We start from the raw sequence: 19,581 nt of genomic DNA, 5'->3' as shown, positions 1-19,581 counted from the left end.
ATCCATCCATCCATCCATCTATTCATCCATCCATCCTATCTATCTATCTATATCCATCCACCCATCTTATCCATCCTATCTATCTATCTAACCATCCATCCATCCATCCATCCATCCATCTTATCCATCTATCCATCCAATCTATCTATCTATCTATCTATCTATCTATCTATCTATCTATCTATCTATCTATCTATCTACTCTTCCATCCATCCAATCTATCTATCCTTCTATTCATCCATCCATCCAATTTATCTATCTATCCATCCATCCATCCACCCATCTTATCCATCCTATCTATCTATCTCTATCTATCCATCCATCCATCCATCCATCCATCCATCCATCCATCCATCCATCCATCTATCTATCTATCTATCTATCTATCTATCTATCTATCTATCTATCTATCTATCTATCTATCCTCTCTCTCCTCTCTCTCTCTCTCTACACACACCCACCCACACACACATCAATCTCCATATCTATCTATCTGTCTGTCTGTCTATTCTATCCCTTCCCACTCTTTCAGTCTGTAAACTCAGATCCATTAACCAGTGGAACCTCTTGCCTCCAGAAGTTGGGGAGGCTCCATCGCTGGAGGCTTTTAAGAACAGACTGAACAGCGACTTGTCTGCAGCAGTATAAGGGCCTCCTTCCTGAGCAAGGGGATGGACTAGATGACCTCCAAGGTACCTTCCCACACTGTGCTTCCGTTACTCAACTCACCTGGGTCCCGCTGGAGGTTCCCGCAATGCGCATCCTCAAGATGGCCTGGATTTCTTCCTGCTGCTTCCTCATCTCTTCCTCGTCCACCTGCCGGGCGGAAGAAGAAAGGAAGAGATGGGGGTCAGGGGGCAAAGGCGGTGCCCCCCCCAGACAGCCTCCCCCACACCCCAAGGCTTTCCCCGTCTCCTCTTCCAGGGTCCCGGCAAGACCTCAGTCCTGCAGCCTCAGAGAATAGCGGTACAATCCCGCTCGTAGCATCAGCAGCGTCCCCGAGGGCGATGCCACGACGACGACGACGCTGCGGGTGGCAAAATCACATCCCTTGCCCAAAGGGACAGAGTGCCCAGGGTTGGTTCCCACATCAAGTAGTCCTCGACTTACAACACTTTTGTTTAGTGACCATTTGAACTTTACAACGGCACTGAAAAATACTGACTGACGGCAGCTTTTCATACTTGCGAACGTTGCAGAGCTAAATTCAGATGCTTGTCAGCTGACTCCTATTTATGACGGGACGGTCGCAGCGTCGTGTGTGTGTGTGTGTGTGTGTGTGTGTGTGTGTGTGTGTGTGTGTGTGAGGTGATCCCCTTTTGCAACCTTCCGGCAAACAAAGTCAACGGGGGAAGCCCGGATTTGCTTAACGACCACGCAACTAACTTGAACAACTGCCTCGATTCCAGCAGTGGGACACTCAGCTGGTTTCGCACCGGTTTCGGTAGAATCGGTAGCTAATTTTTTTCGTTGACTTCGGCAAACTGGCTGATGCCCGTGGCCCTTTTTTTTGCAAGGCCCAGAACGGACTGCCAGAAGTGGCGTCCACTCAGAGAACTGGCAGTTCAGAGATTTGAATCCCACCACCAATTGATTCCCTTGAGAACTGTGACGAGAAGGGTCCTAAAATGGAGCAAAACTCACTTAACAACTGTCAAGGTAACGATTTAGAACAGGGGCCTTGGCCCTTTGATGACTTGTGGACTTCAAGTCCCAGAATTCCTCAGCCAGGCACGCTGGCTGAGGAATTCTGGGAGTTGAAGTCCACAAGTCATCGAAGGGCCAAGTTTGAAGACCTCTGAATTAAAGCAACTATCTGCATAATTATAGCCATATAGCCATATAGCTCAATTGTGGTCTTAAGTTGAGGTCTACCTATATGGCTATAATTATGCAGGTAGTTGTTTTAATCCAAGGCTCTTCAAACTTGGCCCTTTGATGACTTGTGGACTTCAACTCCCAGAATTCCTCAGCCAGGCACACGTGCCTGGCTGAGGAATTCTGGGAGTTGAAGTCCACAAGTCATCAAAGGGCCAAGTTTGAAGAGCCCTGATTTAGAAGCTCACCAGCTTGTATAATGTGAGATGAATGATGCAATGTTAGGAATGACTCAGCAGGAGTCTGTATCCCTTTAAGAGCTCGAGTATAAAAGGGAAGGCTTGCTGGCGCTCTCTCTCTTTCTCTCGTCCGTTTCCAGCTGTAATTTTATTTTATTTTATTTTATTTATTTTAATTCCATTTATATCCTGCCCTTCTCCGAAGACTCAGGGCGGCTTACAAGCTTAGCTGTGTGTCGGAGTTTGCTGCATTACCATGTGCCTGTATTTTGTTATATTTGTAGATAGTGTGTGATAAACAACAACCATTTAATACAAACCACTGTTTACTGTGTTTACTTCTGAGTTACCTCATTGCAATAAGACTGTGCATACTCTGACAACTGTCTCAATTAGCAAGGGAAATTTGGGCCTCAATTCTACCGGTAGCGCTCAACTCACGGACTGATTATTTAGCAGTCATTTGAAGTTACACTGGATGTACCATAATTGGGCACACCCACATACCTGTGGCCGCATGACCAGACTTCAGGTGCTTGACAACAACACCATATTTACAACCATTTGCAACATCCGGCGGTCGCAGGTTTGCGTTTTACAACGTGGTTTTGATGGAAAACTGGCACTGACTGTAATGAAGGATTGGATCGCTTAACAAGGGTGTCGTTAGCTCAATGACTGCGGATTCATTTAACAACCGTTGCAAAAAAATCAGGTCAGTCATGTGACAGAGCCATTTTACACTGTCTTGACAAATAACCATGATGGGCAGGCTCCAAAATGGTCATAAGGTGAGGACTTCCTGTACAAACATCCATTCCCTCTGATTCTGATCAGAGCTCCAGTTCTGCAGGAGTGGTAGGCTGAGGCCCACCCACCTAGCGATGCCCACTGGCCCATCATCCTTGGCCCAACCTACACTGAAGATCTCCATGTAGCATCTGATGAGGTCTTCCACCACTTGTCCAGCCTTGAAGTCCTTGCCATCCGTCTGGAAGAGCGTTGGCCCGAAGACAATGGCCAGGTTGTGGGTGGTCATCTGGTTCTCGTCAGAAAAACACTGGATGCTGTGAAGGAGACAACACGGAGCTGTGGGATGTGGACCCCATCCTTGTCTGCTTGTCTAAGGAAGGGTCTACAGCAAGGGTGTCCAAGCTGGGTCACTTGAAAACTTGTGGACCTCAGCTGCACAAGTTCAACTCCACTTGAAGACTTGTGGACTTCAGCTCCACAAGTTCAATTCCACTTGAAGTCTTGTGGACTTCAGCTCCATAAAGTTCAACTCCACTTGAAGTCTTTTGGACTTCAGCTCCATAAAGTTCAACTCCACTTGAAGTCTTGTGGACTTCAGCTCCATAAAGTTCAACTCCACTTGAAGACTTGTGGACTTCAGCTCCACAAGTTCAACTCCAAACTTGAAGTCTTATAGACTTCAGCTCCACAGGTTAAACTCCACCTGAAGTCTTGTGGACTTCAGCTCCACAAGTTTAACTCCACTTGAAGTCTTATAGACTTCAGCTCCACAGGTTCAACTCCACTTGAAAAGTTGTGGACTTCAGCTCCATAAAGTTCAACTCCACTTGAAGTCTTGTGGACTTCAGCCCCACAAGTTCAACTCCACTTGAAGACTTGTGGACTTCAACTTCCAGAATTCCCCAACCAACCACGTTGGCTGGGGAATTCTGGGAGTTGAAGTCCACAGGTCTTCAAGTGATCAAGGTTGGACATCCCAGGTCTACAGGGAAGGTGGGGCCAGTAGAATACCCTTCCTCACATCCCAAACACAGAACCAATTCAAAGGATGGTTAAAAGAGCTGAATCTGTCCAGCCTAAGAAGAAAAGGTTGAAGCTGACACCACAGCAGTCTTCCAGTTCTTGAAGGACCATCCCAGGGAAGAAGATACGGCTTTATTCTCCATAATGCCCAGGGGTAGGACAAGAATTAACAGGTGGAGGCTTTAAAAAAGAGGTCCAAACTCAAAATAAGAGGAATCTTCAAGAAATATGAAGCAGTCACGCAACCTCCCTACAGAAAGTTGTGGTGCTCCATCAAGAACTGGACAGGATGATTTGAAGATTCCTACCTTGGACAGGGGTTGGACTAGAAGACCTCTAAGGCCTTCCAGCCCTGGGTTTCTAACCTTCTGAATCCAAAGGTAGGAGCCAAGCAGCAAAAATCAAGGGTTGTCCAGACCTTTCCACCCAAGAGAGAGAAAGGGACTCTTCACTTTCCCACCCCATCTCACCACTAACCGGTAGAGATGGTTGATCAACGCCTTCATGGTGGCTTTGTTGACCACCGGGAGGCTGTTGAGAAGCCGACGGTAGCGGCTGATCCTTTCGCTGAGGTCCTCCAGAGCTGTCAAGAGAAGCACAAGACAGTGAACGAGGGGCAGTCCCCTCAGTGGCCCCCCAAAATCCCTCCCGCATCAGAGATACTTTATGGGCGCCCACCTCACCACCAAAGTCCACTTGGTTCTTGGTCAGAAGAGCCCAAGCAAGGGAAGAGCTCTTTCCTCCTAAAGGAGGACGGCTAGGAGACCAAGGTGGACTCATGCTGGTGCAGTGATGGCCTGGATGCCCAATCCATCACAGGTAGTCCTCCTCTTACGACCAAAACGAAGCCCAAAGTTTCCGTTGCTAAGCAAGACAAGTTACATGGATTTTACCCCGTTCTGCAACCTTTCCTGCTACAGCGGTTAAGGGGATCGCTGCAGATGCTAAGCGAGTGACACGGTCGTTAAGTGAATCTGGCTTCCTGCTCAGAAGGTCGCAAAAGGTGATCACGTGATTCCCTGGGACGCTGCAACCGTCGTTAAGTACGTGCCAGTTGCCCAGCATCCGAATTTCGATCTCGTGATGGCGGGGAGGCTGCGGCCGTCGTTAAGGGTGAAAAATGGCCGTAAGTCACTTCTTTCAGTGCTGCTTCAACTTCGACCGGCCAGTAAGTGAACTGTCGTAAATTCGAGGATGACCCCACGTCTCTTTTTTTTTCTTGAAAAGTCTGCATTTTTCACCGTATGACACCGAAGGGTGAACCAGCAGGTGGCGCCAGAGGGACACAGCAGCGGATCCTTGTCTTACAACCATGGAATCTCCGTTGCTAAGGAAGGCAGTCGCTAAGCGAACCGTGTCTGATTTTGTATTGCCGTTGTCAAGTGGATCACCGAGTCGTTAAGCGAACCTGGCTTCCTCCCCTGTTGGTGGGAAGCTGGTTAGGAAGGTCGCAAACGGCCATCAGGTGGACACCAGGACACTGCGGCCGTCGTCAACACAGGCCGGGACCTGCCAAGGACCTGAGTTCTGATCACGTGGCCCTGGGGATGCTGCAAGGGCCGTAAGGGTGAGGGCTGGTCGTAAGCCCCACGTTTCTCAGTGCCACTGCAACTTCGAATGTTCGCTAAATCGATGGTTGTAAGTCAGGGATGAACTGTGCGCCGTGCTTCCTGGCTCCTGTTCCACTTTTCAGGAATGCTGAAACTCGCCTTGTTTTCAGGGAAAGCGTTTCTGAACGCTCTCTCGAGGCAGAATCTGTGTGCCCTGATGGTGTTCCCTAGCTGGGTCATGAAACGTCTGCCAGAAAACATCCAAGCGCAGTTAAGCCCCAAGGAGCCTTTGGTTCTTCTCCTCCTCTTCCTCCTCCTCATTTTTGCAAACCCCCTCCCTTGATAATGCTCGTTAGTTGGGGGATAAAGTCTGCAGGAAAACCACCAAGCTCAGAGAACATTGAGGACACCACAGTCCTCCTCCTCCTCCCTTCTAGCACTGATGAGGTTCCCTAGTTGGGTCATGAAACGTCTGCAATAAAACCACCCAGCTCAGAGAGCACCAAGGAATCCACAGTCTTTCCTTCCTTCCTTCCTTCCTTCCTTCCTTCCTTCCTTCCTTCCTTCCTTCCTTCCTTCCTTCCTTCCTTCTAGCACTGATGAGGTTCCCTAGTTGGGTCATGAAACGTCTGCAAGGAAACCGCCCAGCTCAGAGAACACCCAGGACCCCACTGTCTGTCCTTCCTTCCTTCCTTCCTTCCTTCCTTCCTTCCTTCCTTCCTTCCTTCCTTCCTTCCTTCCTTCCTTCCAGCACTGATGAGGTTCCCTAGTTGGGTCATGAAACGTCTGCAAGGAAACCGCCCAGCTCAGAGAGCACCAAGGACCCCACAGTCCTTCCTTCCTTCCTTCCTTCCTTCCTTCCTTCCTTCCTTCCTTCCTTCCTTCCTTCCTTCCTGCACTGATGATGTTCCCTAGTTGGGTCATGAAACGTCTGCAAGGAAACCGCCCAGCTCAGAGAACACCCAGGACCCCACAGTCCGTCCTTCCTTCCTTCCTTCCTTCCTTCCTTCCTTCCTTCCTTCCTTCCTTCCTTCCTTCCTTCCTTCCTTCCTTCCTTCCTTCCTTCTTGCACTGATGATGTTCCCTAGTTGGGTCATGAAACATCTGCAAAAAAATCACCAAACTCAGAGAGCACCAAGGACCCCACAGTCATCGTCCTCCTCCTCCTCCCAGCAAACCCCCCTCCCTCCTAGCACTGATGATGTTCCCTAGTTGGGTCATGAAACGTCTGCAAGGAAACCACCCAGCTCAGAAAAACCACCTAAGAATCCACAGTCCTCCTCCTCCTCCTCCTCCTCCTCCTCTCCACAAACCCCCCTCCCTTCCGGCACTGATGAGGTTCCCTAGTTGGGTCACGTAACGTCTGCAAGGAAACCGCCCAGCTCAGAGAGCACCAAGGACCCCACAGTCCTTCCTTCCTTCCTTCCTTCCTTCCTTCCTTCCTTCCTTCCTTCCTTCCTTCCTTCCTGCACTGATGATGTTCCCTAGTTGGGTCATGAAACGTCTGCAAGGAAACCGCCCAGCTCAGAGAACACCCAGGACCCCACAGTCCGTCCTTCCTTCCTTCCTTCCTTCCTTCCTTCCTTCCTTCCTTCCTTCCTTCCTTCCTTCCTTCCTTCCTTCCTTCCTTCCTTCCTTCTTGCACTGATGATGTTCCCTAGTTGGGTCATGAAACATCTGCAAAAAAATCACCAAACTCAGAGAGCACCAAGGACCCCACAGTCATCGTCCTCCTCCTCCTCCCAGCAAACCCCCCTCCCTCCTAGCACTGATGATGTTCCCTAGTTGGGTCATGAAACGTCTGCAAGGAAACCACCCAGCTCAGAAAAACCACCTAAGAATCCACAGTCCTCCTCCTCCTCCTCCTCCTCCTCCTCTCCACAAACCCCCCTCCCTTCCGGCACTGATGAGGTTCCCTAGTTGGGTCACGTAACGTCTGCAAGGAAACAGCCACGTTCAGAGAGCAGCAAGGACCCCCCCCCACGCCCCCGGTTCAGCTCTGAGCTCCAGGGATTCTCCCTGACGGCAACGTGGGGGGGGGGGAACCTTCGCCCTGGTCCATGCAGGCTGAGCACTTCAGGGATGGGGGGATCTGGACGTGCCCCCCCACCTCCGCACCTCCTTTACCTGGCACTTTCAGCCAGGCCTGGGCAGAGTCCTTGGTGAAGAGCCCGTCTTCCAGGTCCCGGAAGAACCTCTTGAGGGTGTTGGCCACATCGTCCAGCTGCTGGTCTTCCTCCTTCAGCCGGACCTTGCGGGCGTCTCGGCGGAGGGACTCCAGCAGGCTGGTGGTCTTGGAGTTCTGCCCGCTCTTCCGGTAGATGCCCTCCGAGGTCAGCCCTGGGGGGAGGGGGAGGGATGAAGGACTGGCAGAGCTCGAGGTGGTCCATCCACCCGTCCTAATGTGATGGGCCACTCTGTGTCTTGCGCAACTCACAACCGCCAGGACAGGCTCGATCACGGCTGTTTAACTCAAGGACTCCCTGCCTCCAATTCTGGTGGCAAGATGGGAAAGGAAGAAAGGGAGGGAGGGAGAGGGAAAAGAGAAGGGGAAGGAAGGAAGGAGGGAAGGAAGGAAGGAAGGAAGGAAGGAAGGAAGGAAGGAAGGAAGGAAGGAAGGAAGGAAGGAAGGAGGGAGGGAGGGAGGGAGGGAGGGAGGAAGAGGGAGATAGAAAGGGGGAAGAGAGAAGGGGAAGGAAGGAAGGAAGGAAGGAAGGAAGGAAGGAAGGAAGGAAGGAAGGAAGGAAGGAAGGAAGGAAGGAAGGAAGGAAAGGGGAAGAGAGAAGGGGAAAGAAGGAAGGAAGGAAAGGAGAAAGAGGGAGAGGGAGAGGGAAAGGGGAAGAGAGAAGGGGAAGGCAGGAAGGAAGGAAGGAAGGAAGGAAGGAAGGAAGGAAGGAAGGAAGGAAGGAAGGAAGGAAAGAAGAGAGAAAGAGGGAGAGGGAGAGGGGAAGAGAGAAGGGGAAGGAAGGAAGATAATTGGGGGGCCCTCCCAAGGCAACTCCCCCCCCCCCGCTTACCGCACTGTGTGATGTAATCGATGCACCTGTCCACAATGATGGGCACATCCAATTCGGTGAGCTGCTGTTCCGACAAAGTGTCCCCGGAGCTGCCAGCTGCTCTCTGGATGGCCCCCACCCAGCCCTGGAAAGCCAGCCGTCTCTCGCCCTGGATGTACAGCGTTCTGGGAGGAGGAAGAGGAGGAGGAGGAGGAGGAGGAGGAGGAGGAAGAGGCATTACTGACGACCGTAATCGGGGCTGGAACTTCCAGCGAGGCAGTCATTAAGCCAGCTGCACCTAATTTCACAATCTTTCTGCCCCGCTGGGTGAATCACTGCAGTGCACGGTCATTAAGCGAATCCAGATTCTCCCCCCACTCCCCAAACTGACTCTGCTTGTCAGAAGACGGCTGGGAAGGTCGCAAAAGGGGATCCCTCGAACCCGGGACTCTGCAGCCATCATAAATCCAGGCCAGTCGCCCAGAGCCCCCCCGGGGATGCTGCCTCGGTTGCCAGTGCGAGGACCGGTTTTAGGTCCATTTTTTCACCACCACTGCAACTTCGAGCAGTCACCAAAAGGAACGGTCGTAAGTCGGGGACTGTCTGCATTGTCTCTGGAAACCTCTCACCTTCTTCTTTCGACCAGCACAAGGACGTCGTTTTCGAGGGCTGAAAAGCAAAAATAAGAATTAATGGAGGGTGAGAACTGCACGTTAATTAAGCTCCTTATTACTTGGCCTGCCAGATCCCACCGATCCCCTGGGATGCAGATCCCATTGAGTTCAAAGGGGATCCGTTCTCAGCTCTGTTTACAGCAGCCTCCCTGCATTCTGTCTGTCCCAAGGGGTTTTGACTACAACTCCCATCCTTCCCAGGCACGGTTTGGGGAGGACTGGAACGGTCACCTCACACATCTGGAAGGGATCGAGGGGGAGGAGACAGATGTTTAGGGCTGCGGCCACCTCTGCGGCCCCATCAACGCAAGCGAGGTGGACGAATTGGTCCAGGGAAGGATCTGACACCCAGGCCAAAAGAGTGACGGGGAAATTCGCACTGGTGTCTTGGCATCAAAGAACAGAAGAAAGATAGAAAAAGCAAGCCATTCGTTCAGAATGTCAAAAAGAGAATTGTATCCATGCTATGACAATTCCGAAAGTCCCAAATAAATTCTCCTAAACTACCAAATAAAATGATAGATAGATAGATAGATAGATAGATAGATAGATAGATAGATAGATAGATAGATAGATAGATAGATAGATAGATAGAGATATGAGGGAGAGAGACTAGATAGATAGATAGATAGACAGACAGACAGACAGACAGACAGACAGATAGATAGATAGATAGATAGATAGAGATAGGAGGGAGAGAGAGAGACTAGATAGATAGATAGATAGATAGATAGATAGATAGATAGATAGATAGATAGATAGATAGATAGATAGATAGATAGATAACGGACAAATAAATACATTTGCTTTCTGGGTGCAATTGCAGGTCACTTGATAGAGTAGATCGGGGCCTCCAAATTTGGCAACTTTAAAACTTATGGAGTTCAACTCCCAGAATTCCCCAACCACCTATCTATGCTGGCTGGGGAATTCTGGGAGTTGAAGTCTATAAGTTTTAAAGCTGGCAAGTTTGGAGGCCTCTGCAGTTGAACAATGGCCGAGCAGGCTAGAAACACCCAACGAGGTGGGCTAGCACGCCCCCCCCCAGGTCCCGTCCACCCAGGACCTGAGCCACTAGTGACTTCAGCGTGGTCTGATGGACTGACGGTCCCACGGTCGTTAAGTGAGTCGCCATGGTCGTTAAGCGAGCCAAGGGCCCAGAGACAGCGGGGGCCAGACGTTCAGCCTCAGATGCAGCTGGCCAGATGTTGCCCGTCGACTCACAGAGCTCCTGCAGCTTCCGCAGCTGGATGACCTCCTCCCGGCCGCTGCCTTCGTCCAGGAAGGCGTAGAGGCTGGAGCCCACCAGGGCGAACCAGCCCTCCTTGGCCCGCTCCAGGCTCAGGCCGCCCTTGTAGCGCAGGCGCCCCAGGCGCTCGAACTCTCGGCCCAGGAGACCTTCGGCCGCCGGAGGGAGAGAGGCCTGCAGGGAGGGAGGGAGACACGGGGGAGCTGAGGGGCTGAGAAAGGCCTCTCCCCACAGAGAGACCCCAACCCTCCCCCCCCCTCAGGCATGATAACGAAAGACGCCTCTTCTCTTCCCTCTTCCACCTTTGGAAGCAGGGTTGATGCGGTCACTAAGGGTCAAGACCAACTTCTTCCTTCCCTTCCCTCCCTCACCCCCCCTTTCCTGCACTTCCTTCCTTCCCTCCCTCCTTTCCCTTCCTCAATCTTTCTCCCTCCGTCTCTCCCTTCCCTCCCTCTCTTTTCCTTCCTTCCTTCCTTCCTTCTATCCCTCCTTCCCTTCCCCTCCTTTCCCTTCCTCAATCTTTCTCCCTCCCTCCCTCTTTTCCTTCCTTCCTTCCCTCCCTCCCTCTTCCCTCCATTCCCTTCCTCAATCTTTCTCCCTCCCTCCCTCTTTTCCTTCGTTCCTTCCTTCCTTCCCTCCCTCCCTCTTCCCTCCATTCCCTTCCTCAGTCTTTCTCCCTCCCTCCATCCCTCCATCTCTCCCCCACTCCTTCCGAAGGCGGGGGCTCCCCTAGCAGGGCGGCTCACCTTGGCCAGGCACTTGACCCACTCCCTGATGGCCTTGGGGTTGTCCAGGCCAAAGAGGTACAGCCTCTCCGTCTCCGTGTACAACTCAAAAGTGTTTGCGTACCTGGACGGGGAGACGGGGAGAGTCAAGGAGGAGAGGAGCAAAGCAAGAAGAAGAGCGATTCCCTGAGAAAGAACGAGGGTCTGGGGTCCTGGGGGCTCTCTGGGCTTGGTGGTTTCCTTGCAGACGTTGCATGACCCAACTAGGGAACATCATCAGTGCTAGAAGGGAGGGAGGGAGGGAGGGAGGGAGGGAGGAAGGAAGGAAGGAAGGAAGGAAGGAAGGAAGGAAGGAAGGAAGGAAGGAAGGAAGGAAGGAAGGAAGGAAGGAAGGAAGGACTGTGGGGTCCTTGGTGCTCTCTGAGTTGGGTGGTTTTCTTGCAGACGTTTCATGACCCAACTAGGGAACCTCATCAGTGCTAGGAGGGAGGGGGGCTTGCAGAGAGGAGGAGGAGGAGGAGGAGGAGGAGGAGGACTCTGGGATCCTTGGTGCTCTCTGAGTTGGGTGGTTTCCTTGCAGACGTTTCATGACCCAACTAGGGAACCTCATCGTGCTAAGGGGTCTCACAAACGACATTTACAATCTGTTCAAAGCTAGAAAGGAAAGAAAAAGATCGGACCACTTCCTCTCCCGCAGCCAACAGCCAGATAACCAGGGATTAACACCAGACAAACAGTCAAGCGGAAGACAATACTCTAATCAAGGAATGACAGAGAAAAGCCCAGGTAGGGCAAGCAGGAGTATACAGACAGAGGGCAAACCCCCACACTCCCTTCCGGCACTGATGAGGTTCCCTAGTTGGGTCATGAAAGGTCTGCAGGAGAACCACCCAGCTCAGAGAACATTAAGGATCCCACAGTCCCCCTCCTCCTCCTCCTCCTCCTCCTCCTCCTCCTCCTCCTCCTCTTCTTCCTCCTCCTCCTCCTCCTCCTTCTCTCTCTCTGCAAGCCCCCCCTCCCTTCCGGCACTGATGAGGTTCCCTAGTTGGGTCATGAAAGGTCTGCAGGAGAACCACCCAGCTCAGAGAACATTAAGGATCCCACAGTCCCCCTCCTCCTCCTCCTCCTCCTCTTCCTCCTCCTCCTCCTCTTCTTCCTCCTCCTCCTCCTCCTCCTCCTCCTTCTCTCTCTCTGCAAGCCCCCCCTCCCTTCCGGCACTGATGAGGTTCCCTAGTTGGGTCATGAAAGGTCTGCAAGAGACCCGCCCAGCTCAGAGAGCGCCAAGGACCCCACAGTTGACTGCTGAGCTACAGCGATTCCCTTCCAGCGACCGGGGGGGGGGGGGCAACGTGGACGGGCCAAGACGCAGCCCTGCCTGTCAAAACCTCCCAATGGTCGGATCAAAAGTTTCCCAGGAAGGGAAGGACCCTAACCCAGCGGTTTGCCCCCAGCCTTGGCCCCAACCTCCTAGCCCCCCCACTTTTCTCTCCTCCAGAGTCAGCCCCCCCAGGGTAAAGAGAGGGGAGCAGGAAGCCTAGACCCCAGTGCCCCCCCTGCTTCTCCTGATCTGTAGGGCATCTTCAGGGCAGGGCTGGCGGAGGTTCTGGGACCCCTTTCCCACACGGGGGGGGGCTTCTCAGGGGCCAGACCTGCAACTTACCCCCCCTCAGCGAACCACCAGCAAGACTTTCCAAGGTGCCAGGCCCTCCCTTGTAAAAGCCCCCCCCCAGGACTTTGGCTCTGCCCAGCCCAGCCCCTTCCTTCCCGCCCGTTCATCCCATGAGTTTCCTTTCCTTCCCGTTCTCGACTTACAACCGTCTTTTTACTGACCGTTCAAAGTTACAACAGCTTCGGAAAAGTGACTCACGGCCATTTCCCACCCTTACGACCGTGGCAGCGTCACCGTGACCCAAATTTGGACGCTTGGCCACCAGCTGGTATTTACGACGGTCGCGGTGTCCTTGGGAGGGTGGGGGGGGTCACGTGATCCCCTTTTGTGACCTTCTGACGAGCAAAGTCAACGGGGGGGGAGGAGATGGATTCGTTTAACGACCGGGTGACTGAATTAACGACTGCAGTGAATCACTTAGCAACTGTGGCAAGAAAGGTCGCAAAATGGGGCGAAATTCATTTAACGTCTCTCCCGGTTAGCAATGGCAATTTTGGGCTCCAAGGCGGTCATAACTGGAGGACCGCCTGCATTATGCAACCCGCGGCCCCTTTTTCTAGGCCAGGGCTAGGCAACCGTGGCTCTTTTATAACTCGTGGACTTCAACTCCCCAAATGCCTAAGCCAGCATGGGGGAACTATGGCCCCTCCGTGACTCGTGGACTTCAACTCCCAGAATTCCTCAGCCAGCATGAGGGAACTATGGCCCCTCCGTGACTCGTGGACTTCAACTCCCAGAATTCCTCAGCCAGCATGGGGGAACTATGGCCCCTTTATGACTCGTGGACTTCAACTCCCAGAATTCCTCAGCCAGCATGAGGGAACTATGGCCCCTCCGTGACTCGTGGACTTCAACTCCCAGAATTCCTCAGCCAGCATGGGGGAACTATGGCCCCTTTATGACTCGTGGACTTCAACTCCCAGAATTCCTGAGCCAGCATGGGGGAACTTTGGCCCCTTCATGACTGGTGGACTTCAACTCCCAGAATTCCTGAGCCAGCATGGGGGAACTTTGGCCCCTTCATGACTGGTGGACTTCAACTCCCAGAATTCCTGAGCCAGCATGACTTAGCTTGGAAACCTCTCCCTTTCCCCTCAGCGTGGCTGGCTCAGGAATTCTGGGAGTTGAAGTCCACGAGTCCTGAAAGAGCCCAGGTTGCTCCCCCCCCCGCTTTTTCTAGGCGAAAGGAAAGGGAATTCCTCCCCAGGGATCAGATCCCAGCGGCCGGCTCACCCGTGTGTGTCCGGCGGGGGAGTTGCGAGACACACAATCTCCTGCATCTTGACCTCTCCGTTGGGGACGGTGTTGGTGTTGCTCTCGTAGTAGTTGAAGAGCCCGTCCTGCAACTGGCACCACCGGCGGCTGAATTCTGGGGAGGGAAAAGCCACAGTGTTTGGGGGGGGGAAGGCAGAACCAGGCCGCCAGGAGGGGACTCGGGGGTCTGCCTCTGGGGGGGGGGAATGTCTGGGGCCAGGGAAGGAGGAACAGCCCCTTTCAGACGAAGCTGAAATAAAAGCTTCTGGGCTTGGGACAGGGGCTTCCTTGGGGGGGGGGGGTCAGGAGAGCCAGAAGAGCAGGGGGGGGCCCAGTGGGGCTAAAGTCCCCTTCGCATTCCCTGTGAATGGGGCAGTGCGAAGGAGGGGGGGAGGGAGGGGAAAAGAGCTATTTGTCAGGAAGACTTTTATGAAGTATAAATGGATGGATGGATGGAGGGATGGGATGGGATAGGGAGGGAGAGAGGAAAGAAGGAAAGAGAGATGGGACGGAGGGATGAAACAAGAAATGAAGGGAGGGAGGGAGGGAGGGGGAGAGGAAAGAAGGAAAGAGAGATGGGACGGAGGGATGAAACAAGAAATGAAGGGAGGGAGGGAGGGAGGGAGGGAGGAAGGAAGAAGGAAGGGAGGGGATGGAGAGAGAGAGAAGGGAGTTAAGGAAAGAAGGAAGCAGAGCGAGAGAGGGAGGGAGATAAGAGAAAGGAAGGAGGGAGGGAGGAAAGAAGGAAGGAGAGACGGAGGGAAGGAGGGGAGAAGGAAAGGAGCAACGGAATGAAATCAGACTAGATTAGGGAAAGCCGCAAACTGCAGGGAAGTGTGTGTGTGTGGGGGGGGGGGGAAATCTCTTCTCTTTCTGTTCCTGGACTTTGACCAGGCAAACAGCCCTAGAAAAGCCCCCCCCCACCGCCCCCAGTGCGCCGTCTGACCTTCTCGGGGTTTCCGCTCGAGGGCCAGCTTGGCCATGGAGGGCGCCTTGTAGAGGAAGCCATTGTGAGCCACGGAGAGCGAGATGAGCGAGTAGCACTGGTCGGAGTGGGTGCCAGCGTCCAGCTGGCGAGTCTCTGAAAAGACAAGGCAGAGCCAAAGAGTGGCCAGTGGAGACCGGGCAGGAGGAAACCCACTTTCAAGACTCGTGGACTTCAACTCCCAGAATCCCCCAGCCAGCATCCAAGGCCAGGAGCTGCAAGCTGGGCCACTTTCAAGACTCGTGGACTTCAGCTCCCAGGATTCCCCAGCCAGCATGGATGGAGAGAGGGAGCGATGGGATGGGGTGGGGAAGAAGGGAGGGAAGGGGGAAAAGAAGGAAGGAGAGAAAGGACGGTGGGATGAAGGGAAGGAGGGAAAGGACGAAGGAAGGAAAAGAAGGGAGAGAGGAAAGCGTGGCTGGCTGGGGAATTCTGGGAGTTGAAGTCCACAAGTCTTAAAGTGGCCCAGCTTGGAGACCCCGGCCTCAGATGATCAGAGGCCACGACAGATTGATTCCCAGTCCAGGCAGTTCTGTTCCTGCTTTTATGTCTTTTCTAAGGCCGGGCAGCCAAAGTCAACGTCCCAAGGGCTGGGAGGGGGGAACAATGAAAACCAGATGTTCTACTAGCAAAACACCCCGCCAGGTTTCCCTCCTTCAAAAGCACGTCTGGTTCTGCAGTCTGTCTCTCGGATCAACGGTTGCCGCCCTCCTGTTTGGAAGGGAGATTTGGACCCTTAATGAATCCTTCAAATATCCCTGAAAGTAAAAGGGGTGGGGGAGGGGTTCATTCATTCATTCATTCACTGAACAGGCCAAGGGATGGATGGGGGGTCTCCTGCAGGAACTGATGTTTTAACGCTTTTTATGGCTTTATAACAGCTTTTACTAGAATAACATTATATTATATTATATTATATTATATTATATTATATTATATTATATTATATTATATTATATTATATTATATTATATTATATTATATTATATTATATTATATTATATTATATTATATTATATTACATTACATTACATATTATAGAATAGAATAGAACAGAATAACAGGATAGGATAGGATAGGATAGGATAGGATAGGATAGGATAGGATAGGATAGGATAGGATAGGATAGGATAGGATAAGATTTAATTTTAATTTAATAATTTGATTTCTATACTGCCCTTCTCCCGAAGGACTCAGGGCGGTGAACAGGGCAATACACAATAAAAATCGAATACAAAAATTAAAAAACCATTAAACATCATGCCCATAAAATCAATACATATTAAAGTTAAAACTAGTTTTAAAAACCCAACCCCATCCCATCAGACCAAGATGATAAGATAAGATAAGACAAGACAAGACAAGACAAGACAAGACAAGACAAGACAAGACAAGACAAGACAAGACAAGACAAGACAAGACAAGACAAGACAAGACAAGACAAGACAAGACAAGACAAGACAAGACAAGACAAGACAAGACAAGATGGATAGGATAGGATAGGATAGGATAGGATAGGATAAGATAAGATAAGATAAGATAAGATAAGATAAGATAAGATAAGACAAGACAAGACAAGACAAGACAAGACAAGACAAGACAAGACAAGACAAGACAAGACAAGATGGATAGGATAGGATAGGATAGGATAGGATAGGATAGGATAGGATAGGATAGGATAGGATAGGATAGGATAGGATAGGATAAGATAAGATAAGATGATAAGATAAGATAAGATAAGATAAGATAAGATAAGGTAAGGTAAGGTAAGGTAAGGTAAGGTAAGGTAAGGTAAGGTAAGGTAAGGTAAGGTAAGGTAAGGTAAGGTAAGATAAGATAATCTTTATTGTCATTTTTTACTGTGGGCACAACGGCACACATCAAAAATGAAATTTAGTTGCCCGTTCTCAAAGTGAAACACATACATGACACACAACTAAAACATACTATAAACAACATATGTATAGACCCCACACCCCTACATATACATAACAATAAAATATTAAATACTGTCCATCTTGAATATATAATGAAAGGATAGAACAGAACAGAACAGAACAGAACAGAACAGAATAGAAGCTGGAAGGGACCTTGGAGGTCTTCTAGTCCACCCACCCACCCCCGCTCAAGCAGGAGAATTTATACCATCTCACCTATTTTTACTGTTTTTATTGAGATTTTTAATTGTAATGTATGCTTTGAATTGTGAGTGGCCCAGAGTTGTTTGCTGAGATGACCGGACATAGGAATCAAGTCAGATCAAATCAATCAATCCCCCACCAACCAACTGAGGTCAGCCAGGAAGGATTTGTCCAGGACTTTTCTGGCTTCTGCAAGGATTCAAATTCCTGCTTTTGACGTGAAGGGGTTTAAGAAGGAGCTCAGAAGCTGGGGGTTGCCTGTTATTTCAGGGGTGGTCTTCTGCTTCATAAGGACCCCGACCCCTTCCTTGTCACACCTCTGCATAAATGTCTCCTCTCTTCCTGGTGGACCTCATTCCTTGCCAGGAAGCTGAAGGAACCAGCTGCTGCATTTGAGTGACTCACAAAATACCCCACAACAATCCATCATTCACTGCTGGAAATTCCTCCTGGATTGGCCAGGAAAGGCCTCACACACCCTGCATTCTTTCCTTTCCACGTTTCTGCGGTCAGAGATCCATGCAGGAAAGGAGAGAACGTGTCAGTTCTCAGAAAGGAGAGATAAGGATGGTCTCCAATCCAGCTGGGCTCCAGCAACGGTGAATGGATTTTCCTCTGGGTTGGTTGTTGTTTTTTCCTCTGAGCATGTTTTTCAAATTCACAGGCTAGTTTATAGCTTTAGGATCTTCTGGTGGTCTTCCATCCATCAATGAATCAATCAGAATAGAGCTGGAAGGGACCTTGGAGGTCCTCTAGTCCAACCCGCTGCTCAAGCAGGGGACCCTAGACCATTTCATACAAGGGGTTGCCCAGTCTCTTCGTAAAAGTCTCCAGGGATGGAGCTCCCACAACTTCTGGAGGCAGGTAGTTCCACTGGCTAATTGTCCTCACTGTCGGGAAATTTCTCCTTAGTTCTAGGTGGAATCTCTCCTTGATTAGTTTCCATCCGTTGTTTCTTGTCTTTGGTGCTTTGGAAAATAAGTTGACCCCCCCCTCTTCTTTGTGGCAGCCCCTCAAATACTGGAAGGCTGCCATCATGTCCCCCCTAGTCCTTCTTTTCTCCAGACTGGCCATTCCCAAATCCCGCAGCCGTTCTTCGTATGTTTTACTCTCCAGGCCTTTAAATCATCCTAGTTGCTCTTCTCTGAATTTTTTTTCCAAAGTCCCAACATACAGTTTGTGGTATGGTGACCAAACCTGGCTGCAGTACTCCAGGTGTGGCCTCACTGGGGTTTTATAAAGAGAAGGAGGAGGAGGAGGAGGAGGAGGAGGAGGAGGAGGAGGAGGAGGAGGAGGAGGAGGAGGAGGAGGAGGAGGAGGAGAAGAAGAAGAAGAAGAAGAAGAAGAAGAAGAAGAAGAAGAAGAAGAAGAAGAAGAAGAAGAAGAAGAAGAAGAAGAAGAAGAAGAAGAAGAAGAAGTAGTTGGAAGGGACCTTGGAGGTCATCTAGTCCAACCCCCTGCTCAGGCAGAAAACCCTATACCATTTCAGACAAGTGGCTGTCCAGTCTCTTCTTAAAAACCTCCAGTGATGGAGCGCCCACAATTTCTGGTGGCCAGCTGTTCCACTGGTTAATTGTCCTCCCTGTCAGGAAATTCCTCCTTAGTTCTAGGTTGCTTCTCTCCTTGATTAGTTTCCATCCGTTGCTTCTTGTCCTGCCTTCGGGCGCTTTGGAGAGTGGCTTGACTGCCTCTTCTTTGGGGCAGCCCCTGAGAGACTGGGAGACTGCTATCATGTCCCCCCTTGTCCTTCTCTTCATTAAACTACACATCCCCGATTCCAGCCACCGTTCTTCGTATGTTTTAGCCTCCAGCCCCCCAATCACCTTTGTTGCTCTTCTCTGTACTCTGTACTTTGCGTGATCTTGCTTCTACGCCTCTGTTTATGCAACCCAGGATTGTGTTAGCTTTTTTGGCTGCTGCTGCACACGGCTGGCTCACGGTCAAGCGATCGTCCACTAGGACTCCGAGGTCCCTCTCACAGTGGCTGTTTCTGAGCCGGGTCTTGCCTAATCTGAGTTTTTCCTGCCTAGGTGTAAAACTTTGCTTTTCTCCCCATTAAATTTCATGCCGTTGGACGGGGCCCGTTGTTCGAGTCTGTCAAGATCTTTTTGAAACCTGAGCTTGGTCTTCTGGGGCATCCGGCAGCTTCCTGATCAGCCAAGCTGGGAGAAAGATTGGAAAGAAAGGCAAAGGTCTCTCTTGAGTCCAGCTCGATTCTTGGGGCTGCTCAACCAGTTTTTTTTACCCACAAACCCCACCCTCAATTGGTTGCCGCTTCCCTTGGGGATTTATGCAGATCAAGGGTGGGCTTCATGAGTTCAAAAAACCCTGCCAAGAATTGAGATCTTTTGTCTTCCTTTCGAACCTCGCTCTGTGTTTGGCTGATCAGGAAGCCACTTGCGCCCGGTTAACCGTTGGATGGAAGACCACCAGGAGATCCTAGGGCTGTAGACCAGCCCTGTGAAGCTGAAAAACCATAACCCAGAAGAAAATCTCTTCGCCATT

At 51.0% G+C, this 19,581-nt stretch overlaps 1 protein-coding gene across 6 annotated transcripts in view; it reads right to left on the bottom strand.

Annotated features, from left to right (window-relative positions):
* ARAP1 (ArfGAP with RhoGAP domain, ankyrin repeat and PH domain 1) overlaps positions 1-19,581 on the bottom strand; it is a 126,181-nt gene that overhangs the window by 15,015 nt on the left and 91,585 nt on the right. For 4 of the 6 annotated variants that reach the window (XM_081327794.1, XM_081327793.1, XM_081327796.1 and 1 more), the window contains 10 exons: positions 14,897-15,031; positions 13,930-14,065; positions 11,049-11,151; positions 10,278-10,476; positions 9,009-9,048; positions 8,401-8,564; positions 7,502-7,723; positions 4,311-4,416; positions 2,977-3,124; positions 730-816 (listed from right to left, as the gene is read on the bottom strand). In XM_081327794.1, coding sequence (XP_081183920.1) covers positions 730-816; positions 2,977-3,124; positions 4,311-4,416; positions 7,502-7,723; positions 8,401-8,564; positions 9,009-9,048; positions 10,278-10,476; positions 11,049-11,151; positions 13,930-14,065; positions 14,897-15,031 — 1,340 coding nt within the window. The remainder of the gene's footprint in view (positions 1-729; positions 817-2,976; positions 3,125-4,310; positions 4,417-7,501; positions 7,724-8,400; positions 8,565-9,008; positions 9,049-10,277; positions 10,477-11,048; positions 11,152-13,929; positions 14,066-14,896; positions 15,032-19,581) is intronic. The other 2 variants (XM_081327797.1, XM_081327798.1) reach the window with 2 other exon arrangements.

This window comes from Vipera berus, assembly GCF_964194415.1.
Source record: "Vipera berus genome assembly, chromosome: 4".
NCBI classification, from domain to species: Eukaryota; Metazoa; Chordata; class Lepidosauria; order Squamata; family Viperidae; genus Vipera; species Vipera berus.
This window is presented reverse-complemented; position numbering and strand designations above follow the sequence as displayed.